Here is a 13,212-nt window from a genome sequence, read left to right on the forward strand (position 1 = left end):
TGCTTGAAGCCAAAGAGATCATAAATTTTGTTCATTAACTTGTTATCAAATGGCTTGCCATTGTCCGTTATTATGTAGCGAGGGATGCCAAAGCGATAGATGATATTCACTCGGATAAAATTTATAGCATTCTCTTTCTTCACTTCTTTAAGAGCAACGACTTCAGCCCATTTTGAGAAGTAATTTGTTGCAGCCAAGATGTACAAGTGTCCACCAGAAGATTTTGGTAGTGGTCCCACAACATCCAATCCCCAAGCGTCAAATGGCCAAGATGCGATAGTTGGGTGCAATACTTCAAGCGGCTGAAGTATGAAATTTGCATGAAATTGACAAGCATCACACCTCCGAGCATAATCTAAGCAATCCTTCACCATGGTTGGCCAATAATATCCCATCCTCTTTATGTGAAAGTGGAGTTTCGGTCCAGATTGATGTGATCCACATACTCCTGAGTGTGCTTCTTGCAGAGCTTGAATTGCTTCTTGCAGAGCTTGAATTGCTTCTTCCTCTCCCAAACATCGTAATAGTACACCCTCAAATGATCTTCTATAAAATGTGTCCTTGTAGTAAGGGAAGCGAGGTGCACGATGACGAATGTCAGTCCTTCTCCTTGGATTTTTTGGAAGTATCCCATAACACATGTAGTCAATAATGGGTTGTCTCCAATCTTCCTTTATGGCTTCAGAAATGGCAACGAGATGCTCAAGCTCATTTTCTATATATTCTTCCTCATTTGGCAGTGGTACTATCCATCTTTGACAAATAGTAACTTGTGTTTGATCAGGAAGGGTTAGCGTTGAAGTCAGGGCAGCCAATGCATCAACTTTCTTATTTTCCGTTCTACGCACATGTTGAAGGGTTACATCTCCAAGACAACCTAGCAACTTTTGAGCATAGTCATGATAAGGACGCAATTCGGGCTTCTTCACCTCATAACTTCCCAAGAGTTGGTTGATCACCAACTGAGAGTCACCAAAGACTTATAAATGTAATTGCTTCATGTCGACGGCCATCTCAAGTCCAAGTATCAACGCTTGGTATTCATCGACATTATTAGAGCAACATTGCTTCAAAGTAAAGGAGAATGGTAGAATCTCTTCTTGCGAAGTGATGAACACCATGCCAGCGCCAGCTCCGCCACGATGTGCAGCCCCATCAAAGTACATTTTCCAAGGAGGTTGAATTTCAATAAACATCGCATCTTCATCAGGAAAATCATCAGTTAATTCCCAATCGTCGGGTATCGGATGGTCTGCCAAGAAATCAGCTAATGTTTTTCCCTTCACAGCTTTCTGAGGGATGTACACAATCTCAAACTGTTGGAATTGGAGGTACCATCTTGCTAGTCGATCACTAAGGACATGTTTTGACATAACAAACTTGATGGGATTTGCTTTAGAAATGAGGCAGACAACATGCTCTTGAAAATAATGCTTCATCTTTTGAATTGAGAAGACAAGTGCCAAGCACAACTTTTCAATTGGCGAATAGTTCAGCTCATTCGGTGTCATCGTTCTACTTAAGTAATAAAGAGCATTTTCTTTGCCTTCACTATTCTCTTGAGCTAGCAGGGCTCCTACAGACCTTTCTTGTGCCGCAATGTAGAGTATCAATGGCTTTCCCGGTATAGGGACTGCCAAAACCGGAGGTTTCGCTAGATACGATTTGATACTTTTAAAGGCATCGCTACATGTTTGATCCCAATTAAAAGGAGCACCTTTCTTTCAATGGATTCATCCTTAGTTGATATCTTCGAAGCAGCTCAAACACCATTCTTAAGTCTTTCAAATGATCATCCCTCTTTCTTGACTTTACCACCAAGTCATCAACATAGCATTCAACATTTTTATGGAGCAAGTCATCAAATATATTTTGCATAGCCCTTTGATATGTGGCACCAGCATTCTTTAAACCAAATGGCATCACTTTGTAGCAATAAATACCCTTAGGCGTGCGAAATGCGGTGAGTTCTTCATCCTTTGGTGCCATGCGGATTTGATTATAGCCAGAAGAACCGTCCATGAACGACATCGCCTCATAACCAGTGGTGGCATCAATCATCAGCTCTGAAATGGGAAGAGGAAACTCATCTTTAGGGAATGCATTATTAAGATCTCTAAAGTCAACACATACTCGAATTTGACCATTCTTCTTCCTTACAGGAACAATACTTGAAATCCATGTAGGATATTTGACCTCACGAATAAAGCCTGCCTCAATGAGTTTGTTAACTTCATTTTCTATCAATGGAACCAAGTCTGGCCTAAAGCGTCTTTGAGCTTGCTTAACAGGACAAGAACCATTTTTGACTGCCAACTGATGGACCGCTACTTTAGGATTCAATACAGGCATTTCTTTGTAACTCCAAGCAAAGACATCCCTATATTCTTTGAGTATAGTCATATAAGCGATTTCTTCATTAACTTCTAGAAAGGCACTCAAGTAAGTTGGCCTTGGGTCTTCATCAGTGCCAAGGTTAACTTCTTTCAAAGGATCTATTGTGGTCTTTACTCTTTCTTCAAGTTCCGGTGGAGCATCTCCAGCATCTTCCTCTTCTAAAGGATCATTGTCATTGATAGATATATGACAACTCCAGACAATATCTTCTAACTCTTCATCAATCTTTATTTGAGGCAAATAATCGTACTCATTTTGGATTGTAATATGATTTGAGGAGCCTACACTTTCTTCATCTTCCTCGCGCTCCTTGGTGTAAACCACAGTGTGAACCTTTGCCTTGAGTTCCTCTTTACATGAAACTACAAGTTCCACTCGTCGCCTCATTCTAGAAGGAATCGAACTTTTGAAATCCTTTCGAACCAAATGTGAAGCAGGCGTTGTAACTTTTAAATAACTTCTCAGATTCTTATTTTTGTTCAATGGACCTAACCTCTCAAACATAGAAGTTCTTGTAGTAGATTCTCCAAGTCGATCAAAGACGGAAGGCTTTTTGTTGGGAGTAGCGACATCATCTTCAAAAGTTATATGGTTGTTTCTTGCCCTTCTTATGGAAATGCGAATTGGTGATGGTTGGCTATAGCCAAGGCCTTCACGTGCTTGCCTAGTTGTATCAGAAGATACAAGTTTCCCTAACATTGATGGCTCATCAGGGTTGTATCCAGCTTTCACAAATAACTTGTAAGCATTGGGATCAAAACCTTCTCTTATGCGTTTTGTTGGGAGCGCCACATCTCGCACTTGATTTTGAGAGATTGACTTTTCTGGCAGCTTTGAAGACAAGTTTTTTGCATCAATCCGTCTAATAGGAAGAGTTAGCCCTCTCAATACATTTTCTTGAAGGTTAGATGATTGACATTCTTCTTTCTTCACTTTTGGAACATAGCAAAGTCTAGAAGTCAGCTTCTACTTCGAAGACATGATCTTCCCTTCATTAAAAATGGGACAAAGTTCTTTGGTGTCAACGTTTACCTTTCTAACTATTGCATCGATTCTTTTGCTTATGACCTTATCGGACATGATTGGTTTTACATCATTAGATTTGGCCCCTTTAACAACATAACTTTTCAAATAGAATTTCGCATCGGCAAAGTGTGTCTCACCTTCGGTGAAAGGATTATCATCTGCAACTATCTTCCTTTCAATCCCGCCTTCAAGATACTTCAAACATTGATAGTAAGAAGATGAGACAATTATATTCTCATGTACCCAAGGTCTGCCAAGTAATATATTGTACGACGTCTTTGCGTCAATTACATGCAACCATGCACTTGATTGCAAATCTTCCATGTGGATCTCTAATTTAATAGAGCCTATGGACCTCTGCCCCCCTTGATTAAAACCTTGTATCAACAGATGACTTTCACTAAGTTCTCCAAGTCGTGATGCCGAGTTCCTTCAATGTGTGGATAGGTAGAATGTTGACTCCAGATCCTTCATCTATTAAGATTCTATTTATCTTCTTCTCTAGCACGTGACCCGCCATATACAAAGGATGATTGTGTAGTGTTTCACCGAATAGAAGATCATTATCTGTAAATGTGATTTTTGTATCACATGCATGTGCTTCTTGGGAAGAAGGTTCAATAGGTGTTTCAGAAAGTGAATGAGACATCATTGACGATATTTCCCTTGTTGTCTTTTCATCGTCATTAGGAGACACTTTTGGTGATGATTCACTCGTTGTTCCTTCTTTGTAAGTAGGAGGTGCCTTCATTGTTTCTGCTTTATCAGCATTGAAACATGATGCCTCAACATTGTCTTGAGTAGACTTTATGTTGAACGAACTTGGTAAGAGTTCCTCTAGAGTCACAGGACGTCGGGGTTTTTGGTAGTGATGCACTTCTACCTTTGCCCTCTTTGGGCGCTTGATTGATTTCTGCTTCTCCAATTTCTTCACCATTTTCCCTTTAATCGGTGGCTTGTATGGTTCTTTTCGTAAGCTTGACTTGTTGTGTCTTCGCCTAGTTACAAGAATCCAGCCTTCATCACCATCTATATTCAACTTCCTGCTCCAATGACTCTTCTTCTATGCTTTTCAGAAATATATATTTTGGACCGGATCGAGTGAGCCGAACGTGATAGAGATCTGGTTAGAACTAGCCTTCTCATCATCAAGGACAATTTTCTTTTCGTTAACCAATCGCATCACTCTATCCTTGAAGAAAAAACATTTTTAGAGAGGATGGCTTACAAGTCTATGATACTTGCAATAATTTGGGTCATCAACTTTTCCAGCTTCATCGGGTCGCTTCATCTCAGAAACGTCAGAATCCAAGAAGGGATATTTTTTTCCTTGCATCTCCCTTAGTGTCGACTTTTGATTTGAACGTGCTTGGAAAGCCGTTCTCACATTTTGCTTCATGTCCTCATTCGTAGTGATCTTCACAGGTGACACATTAACATTCATGGATTCTTTATTGTCATTTCTAGGCACTAATTTACTCCATCTCTTGGGTTTCTGCTTGTCGCTTCCTTTGCGAGGGTCTCGGACATACGTCATATCTTTTCCAGCAGAGGACATGCTTAACTCCATATCATGAGCGCGAGTAGCTAGATCTTTGAAGGATTTTGGTTTTATTCCTTGTAAGATGTAAAGAAGCTCCTAGTGCATTCCTTGGATACATATTTCGATTGCAGAAGCTTCACTAAGCCTATCCTTGCAATTTAAGATCGCGTTCCTCCATCGATTTATGAAATCTATAACCGGTTCATCCTTACTTTGGCGAGTATTTGCGAGTTCTACCATGCTCACCGTACGCCTTGTGCTATAGAAGCGATTGAGAAATTCGTGCTCTAGTTGCTCTAAACTATCAATAGAATTAGGTTCAAGATCCATATACTAATCAAAGGCATTTCCTTTTAGAGAGCGGACAAATTGTTTGACGAGATGGTCTCCATAGGTTCCAGCATTATTACATGTCGCCACAAAGTGTGCAACATGTTGTTTTGGATTTCCTTTACCCTCAAATTGTTGAAATTTGGGAGGTTGATAACCAGCAGGCATTTTGAAGTTATCAATTCTCGCAGTGTATGGCTTGGCATACATGTGAGAAGACTTGGTGGAGACTTCATACTTATCTTTGATAGTGCCTTCAATAAACTCTTTCAAGTGATCAAGTGGGATCATTCCTTTAGAAGAAACTGGCATCTCATTAACAAGCGGTGCTTTCTTTGCAGGATCTCCGATCTCTTGAACTTCAACACCCTTTCCAGGCGCATGACTCGCTTCTCCATCTAAAAGTCCTTCCATCCTATCCATCAACTTATCAATTCGAGACTCTTGGTGTTGTACATGCTTTGTCAATCCTTCAACCAACTTTGTCAGATTTGCGAGTTGTTCATCAGGAGAGTAAGCAGCAGTTACCATCGTTTGCATGATCATTGGAGATGTAGTAGAGTAGCATGGATTATCGCGTAAGTTAATCTTCAGCGGACTCACGTTACGCGATGCATATAGAGATGATTCATTAGTTGAATCGTAGTTCTCCCTTGTGGTAGAATTCTTGGAACCAGATTGCTCAAGTAGAGCCAATGTCTCCTTGATCTTTTCAGCAATACTGTTTCCTCCTTCCAAAGCATTTGTGGAGGAACTTGCTCTTTTTGGAGTTGAAGACCCAAAAATAGGAGTTGATGCGGACGACACTTGCAGTGTTTGTTGTCCTAGCGTAGCAGCTTTGTTTCTCATAACAACTCCGAAACTTCCAAAAGTAACATCAAGAATGCCTTCAACTTCAGTAAAGAACTTGGAGCTAGTGGCCTTAGAGGCATTTGATCGAGAGTTGTTCTTCATGGAAGTCATCTCGATGTTGTTTGATGCTTGAAAAGTTGAGATGAGAGGTAGTGTCCCACTGGGCGTGCCAGAATTTGTAGACAATAAATTCGCGTCGAGAAACCAATAATCAAGAATGGAAAATTATAGCAACAATCGTATCTATTATTTCAAAGTGCGAGTGTTACAATCTCTATGATTTCTATGAATTTGCCTTTTCAAATATGAATTCAAGGACTTTAAAGCTTGTTCTTGAATCTTCGATGAATTTGAACTTTGAACTTTATCTTGATCTTGACTTTTGCTTGAATTCAAGGGCTTCGAGCTTGTTCTTGAATCTGATGGTCTTGATCTTGATTGTTCTTGAACTCGAATGCTTGAAGTCTTAAACTTGTAGCTTTATAGAGAATTTTATGGCGTTTGTACCACAAATTTTCTCTAGCTTCTTGTTCAGAAGTTTCTGTCTTCTATTCTGAATTATGAGGATCCCTATTTATAGTTTTAGAATAGAGGAGTTGCGATTGGAACATGATTCCCTTCGACCAATCAGATTTAAGTGACATGTCATATGGGCTTTATGGAGCGAGCTTGTCATCTTTGACACATGTCATGATCCTATTGGCTTATTTGTTTGACTTGGCATGCCTCATCATTTGCCACGTGGCATCAAAAGAATGGGCCTCCAGGATAAGATGACATTGGACTTAGCAAATTGGGCTCATCTATAGCCCAAATCAATTAATTTTGACTTTAATTAAATTCATATTTATTGGACTTGAATAATTAGCCCAATTATATTAATCCATAATATTTATATTCATGAATTTAATATAATTCGAATCATTTTATAAATTTATATTTAATAAATTTTAAATGATTACAACATGAGTTATATATAAGACATGAGTTATATATAATTCAAATGTACAATTTTATTAACATTATATCCACTAATAATTATACATTGATTTTATTTGTAAAATAAAGGGTGAAAATAAAAAAAAATAAAAAATATAATAATCGGTGACTGCATAAGTATTATAAATACATTTCAAACAAAAAAGAATAGCGACGAAAATAAATTGTTACATATGCAAAAAAATGACATCATGAAATTAATATTTTATTTTTCAATTACTTTTTGCAAGTATAATAAAAATGAAACTCCTAATCATCATAATTTTTGTTATTGTTGAAATGGAATAATTATATTAATTGTGCTTCATAAAAAAAAAGTAGAATATTAAAGGACCAAATGATAAGCATTGACAAACATGTAGCTAAATTATTTATACAAACCAAATTTTTTTTTTTTTTTAAGCAAAAGTATCTAAGTAACTAATACAAGTCAAAGTAAAAACAAAATAGCAAAAATAATCTATAATTATGCCTTTCCCCCCCCCCCCCCCCGTCCTCTTCTATCATCTTCCTCTGCAAGTAGAATATATGCTATCAATTGAATGAAAAAAAAAAATATGAATAAATAAATATCATATACTAATTAAAAAATAATTATATTAAAAGAAAAAAAGAATTTAAATTGTATGTAATATATCTATATATTATTTTTTCAATAGTACTAACAATACTAAATAATAATCATCTCTCGAAACTAACAAATATTATAATCAAATTACATTATATCCCAAAAACTAACTATTCGAAAGAACAATTGCATACTGATAACACATTATTCATTATTACTAAGGTATTTTTTTTTTTATCATACTTGCTTAATGAATGATAATACATACATAAATAAAATATTAAGAAAACATATCCAAGTAAATAAAAGTAAAAAAAAAAGACTTGAAAATGAAATATATCTCACCTTCATATACTTCTTTTTTGTTACATGTCAGTTTATAATTCGCAACAAATATGATGAAGAAGAGAAATGATAATATTGAATGTGAATTTTCATGAAACTAAATATGAATTTATATAGGCAAAATAGAGGAAATGAAAAACTAAAGACTTCGAATGAAATGAAACATTTCTTACCTTCATGTACTTTTGTTTTGTTACTTGTTAGTTCATTCACAAACCAATATGATGAAGAAGAGAAAGGATAATCTTGAGTGTAAATCTTCATGAAACTAAATATGAATTTATGGACAAAATAAAGGAATATCATAAGACATTATAAACTTACGAATTTAAGTTTGGAGGTTATGGAAATAAAAATTATGAGAGTTATGAATATTATTAAAAGTAAAAATTAAAGAGGTGTAAGTCATGACTAATAAATCCTTGTGAATAAATTAAGTAATAAAGAGAAAGATTACTTAACATATAAAATATTATTTTCTTTTTATGGTTAGAAGTGAGGCAAACAAATAAAAAAAGAATGTGAAAAGTTTTTGTTCTAAATGTTCCTCCATTAATAAATATTTATTTGTAATAATTTAAGTAATTTACATTTACAATACAATAATTAATTTAAATAAGAAAAAAGGTCCAAAAGACAAAGAAAAAAAAAGATAAATGCAAATGGAAGTCATATAGAGGTGCCACATCACTTTATCTATGTTTCTCTTTTATTATATATATAGATTTCTGTTAAATTTAGTAGGTAGAGTTTGTTAAATATACGAAAATAAAAAATGCTCATTTTCAGCAAAATATGATTAAAATTGCTCAAATTTATATTTAAGGAATCATTTTGAATCTATCATCAAATATAAGGGATATTTTTGTTATTTTCTCTTGTATCCAAGTAGGACTTCACCAAGTCCGGCCAAAGTTATTTTTGTCATAAGTGAAGTAAAATTAAATGATTTTCATGCAACAAAATAAGAACAGTGACTTTTGAATAATTAATGAACACAAAGTTAGATGACCACATGAAATTTAATAGATTTATGGCAGTCTTGAACTTCTAATCATACTTAAAATATGGCTTAATATATTGATAGCCCTTTCAAGTTGCTACCATTTTTACTTTAACACTTTAATTATAGCTAATTTCAGTTGAACAACCCAATCTTAACAAATTTGTACCAATAGACATTTAACTAGCTAGGACATGTTTGGAAAGTCACAAGAAAATTGAATTTGAGTATAATTGAGCCGTGTAGAAATGTAACATATTTCTTTGACAAAGTAATTACTTGAGTAGTAAGGAATTATGTGGATTGATTTGTGTAAAGGTAATTTGAAATATGCCCAACTGCTTTATCAAGAATTTAAGTTATTCTCAAGGGCTTCTGGCTGGAGGCTAATAGTGACAAGAGCTCTATATATTTTGGAGGGGTTAAACAAGAGGTACAACATGCTATTCTGGCAGCTTTAGGGTTTACAGAAAGGTCACTTTCCTTCAAGTACTTGGGTATTCCTCCAAGTACTAAAAAAGTGATCATTATGCAGTGTTTACCTTTGATTGACAAAATGCTCCAGAGAATCAAATCCAGGAGTAATACCAAGTTCCTTATGCTGGGTAGGTTGCAACTTGTGAAGTCTGTATTGTTCTTAATTCAGGTATTTCTTTTGCCAAAGAGAGTGATCCAATTGATTGATGCTACCTGTAGAACCTTCTTGTGGACTGGAGGATGTGAACTATCAAAAAAATTACTTATTGCTTGGGAGAGACTGTGTTTACCTAAAGCTGCTAGAGGGTTGAATATTCTTGATGTCTGTCACTGGAACCATGCTGCAGTTGGCAAACTATTGTGGAATATTTGTAGGAAGAAGGATATATGCATTATGGATTAAATGGGTGCATCTCTATTACATGAAGGATTGTGCAGTGTGGGAGGCTCAGGCACAACAAGCTGGACGGTACAACAAATTCTTAGTGCCAAGAAGACTTTTTCTATAGAAGGGATGGCTGAAAGCAAAGTGACACTAATGCCTAGCTACTCTATTAAGAAGATTTATGGATTGATTAGAGAAGAATGGTCAAATATTTCATGGAGAAGACTAGTTTGCAATAACAAAGGAGTGCCATAATGAGTGTTTTTTCTGTTAAGGCTCCAAACTAGCTAAGGACAAATTAGCTTGTTGGGTGAATTTGGAAGATATTATTTGTCCACTACGTCAAGAGGAGGATGAAGACATTGACCATATGCTATTCCAGTGTGATTATGCAACAAGGTAAACTGCTGCAATGGTTGGCTATTGCCAGGCAAGTACAAGACTGGGAAGTCTGAAGTTGAATGGGCTGTGGCAAACACTAAGGGAAAAATTGCTCAGCATATATAAGGTGTATCGAATGGCATTAGCAGGTGGGTTTATCACATATGGAAGGGAATTAAAGAAAGGCTAGAGTGTTTGACACCCATCACAAAACTTCAGATCAAGTAGTTAGGCAGATTATACAAGATATTCATAGTAGAGCTCAGCAATGTAGTAAGCTAGCAAGTAGGCTATTGTCTTTAAATTTCTCTCCATAATGATAGGAAGTTTGCTTTGAGTAGTTGATTGTTGCTATTGTAAGTTTGGGGGCTGTCCAAACTGCATTTTTTTTTTCAGGGATGTATTTTTCACTTGGAAAATAAAATTTTACTTACCAAAAAGAAAAAAGAATTCGATCGGTTGAACCGCCTCTGTATAAACCACAAGAGAATTTATGGGATAGAATAGTAATCCGGGGGAGCTAACTATCCCCTTGGACATACAATTGAAATAATTAATAAAAACATTCAACTAGAAAGAGGCATCACTGCAGGAACATGAACTGGGAAGTCTTGAATCTCATCAGTCCATGGATTTTTCTCCAGATCCTTAGGATTAATAGTTTTGAGGGAATGCCAAACAACACTGTTACATTTGAAACCTGAGCCAAAACCTATTTGCCATGCTCTATCACCCTTTTTAATCCTCCCTTTGGCCTCAGAGTAGGCCAATTCATACCACAATGAGCTACTTGATGTGTTTCCGAATCTGTAAAGTGTCATTCTTGACGGCTCCATATGCCATTCTGTGAGCTCAAGATTCTTTTCCATCTCATCCAACACTGCTCTTCCTCCCGCATGAATAAAGAAATGTTCGAAAGCCCGCTTGAAATCAGGTATATATGGCCTCTTGAGAATATTATTCATTTTAAAAATCTTTCTAACAATGAATGACGCGAAAAAAAGAAGTTGCTCAGACATAGGAAGTACCAATGGTCCTAGAGTTGTTATATTACATTTGAGAGTTTCTCCAGCTACAACTGTTAGGGATTTCGAGAGTGATATGCCAATATTTTCATCTTCGTCTTGTTCTTGGTATACGCTTTTGAAAGCCCTGTCATCGGCTCCTTTATGAGTACGCACAACGTGCTTGAGTTTATATTTTGAACGACGATAGTCTGAGAAACGATTGGAGAGAAGAATAGCGGCTGCCCCCATACGGAATAGACAGTTTGTTATAAGCTTTGATCGATCCTTGCCTAGATAGTAACCAGCATTGATGCTTTCTGTGCTAACTACCAATGCGTAGCCACTCACTTGTGTCTGTACTTTTTCAAAATGAAAACATTATATATAGTCACAAAAATAGTGTTTAAGCAGATTAAGGCAATGCCTACAACTGTATAAGAGATGTAATGTAATAAACTTGTAGGCCACTAACAACTTTAAATTTTAGTTTTATGGTCAATCTACAAGAGATTCATTTTTACATAATATAGGAGATCTAAAAAAAATATTTTTTTTAAAATTCATTTTGTAAGAGGGTAAGAGATCTTATTTTGTTTTTTTAATTCTTTGGTATGATCTCAATGTGAGAAATGGTTTCTAACCTTTTACAATATATTTTTTTGTTTTATGATCTCTTAAAAGAGATGTATATTTACACATGAGAGATGCGAAAACTAGACCATTTTCTTTTATTCAAATGGTAAGAGATCAACAAAAGATCTCATTTCCTCAAATTTCAATCCGTACATAAAGTTAATTAAGGGCCTTTGACATTTGCTTGTGATTTATTATTATTTGCAGTGTTGCAAAAAGATTTTCAAAAAAGTGTGTACTACATATCTTTCTTCAAGAAAAGAGAATGGAGAGAGAAGCTTCAAAACATGTTTTTGGTATGTAGTTATTTTTACAGCAAAAAGACTAACCTGCAAAAGGCGGTTTGCAAGGTCTATAGAAATGAGACCAGCACTACATCCCATGCCACTAATATTATAAGTGAGGACATTAACTCCAAGCTTGTAATGGTTAACAATCATGGACGATAACGAAGGCGTTGGATTGTGGACGCCAATGTTCACTATCACTATTCCAATCTCATCTGCCTTCACTCTTGTTTTCCACAGTAAATCGTCTATCGCTCCAAACATAACCTTCTCTATTTCCTTCCTTGAATTATTAAACGTCAATAACTTGTCTGGTAACATTCTAATGCCCTCTGGAATATACGTCATGTCACTATATCCACATCTTTCTAACACTTTCTTTTGCAAATCCACACTCTCCTTGTCGAATGTTAATGTAATTATGTCTAGCAACTCTTTTTTGCTCATCATATCACTCGGATCTGGCTTGTAACATGAAAAATCTACCAAATAAACGGTTCTTGGACCATGCTTGAAGTAGAGTAGTAGTACCGCGGCAAATAAAACAATAAGAAGAATAGACAATGATTTCAGCGTGATGATTTGGTTGTTGAGGTCTTCGACGTTAAGAGTAAGAAGGTAAATTGCTATGAAGGGAAGGATTAATGGAATCGCAAAGAGGTACACAAGTTTTATGTTTTTAACACAAAAGAAAGAGGAATTTTCTTTCATTTTATTGCTCATCAAAGGATATATTGTAGAGAAAGTTAAAAGGAGTCTATTTAACAGTGCTCAAGTAACTGTTTTAGCAAGCAATACCATGATCAAGTTGTATCAACAATTTATTAATTTTTCTTTGTTTCAGCCCAACTGCACTTTGCCATTTTATCTTTTTTTTTCATGTGCAACTTCTTCCTTCTTCTCTCCCTCATTTTCTTTCTTTTAATTCTTTTTTGCTTTTGTATTATATTTTTAAAATTCTGTTTTGTGCATTTCCATT

General features: G+C 35.7%; 1 protein-coding gene across 1 annotated transcript; it reads right to left on the bottom strand.

The window, feature by feature from the left end:
* Positions 1-10,805: 10,805 nt before the first annotated feature.
* LOC102599412 (3-ketoacyl-CoA synthase 20-like) lies at positions 10,806-12,944 on the bottom strand. The gene is made up of 2 exons (XM_006357662.2): positions 12,276-12,944; positions 10,806-11,667 (listed from the first exon to the last, which is right to left on the bottom strand). Exons 1-2 carry the CDS (start codon positions 12,942-12,944, stop codon positions 10,873-10,875), a joined length of 1,464 nt encoding a protein of 487 aa, XP_006357724.1. The 3' UTR covers positions 10,806-10,872.
* Between the last annotated feature and the right edge of the window lie 268 nt (positions 12,945-13,212).

This window comes from Solanum tuberosum, unplaced genomic scaffold (assembly GCF_000226075.1).
Source record: "Solanum tuberosum cultivar DM 1-3 516 R44 unplaced genomic scaffold, SolTub_3.0 scf00242, whole genome shotgun sequence".
Classification (NCBI taxonomy): domain Eukaryota; kingdom Viridiplantae; phylum Streptophyta; class Magnoliopsida; order Solanales; family Solanaceae; genus Solanum; species Solanum tuberosum.

Excerpts from the sequence above, each read along its gene's own strand:
- LOC102599412 (XM_006357662.2), bottom strand. The coding sequence starts at position 12,944 with ATGAAAGAAAATTCCTCTTTCTTTTGTGTTAAAAACATAAAACTTGTG. Across the intron at positions 11,668-12,275 it reads TTGCAAACCGCCTTTTGCAG|ACACAAGTGAGTGGCTACGC; the intron begins GTTAGTCTTTTT and ends GAAAAAGTACAG.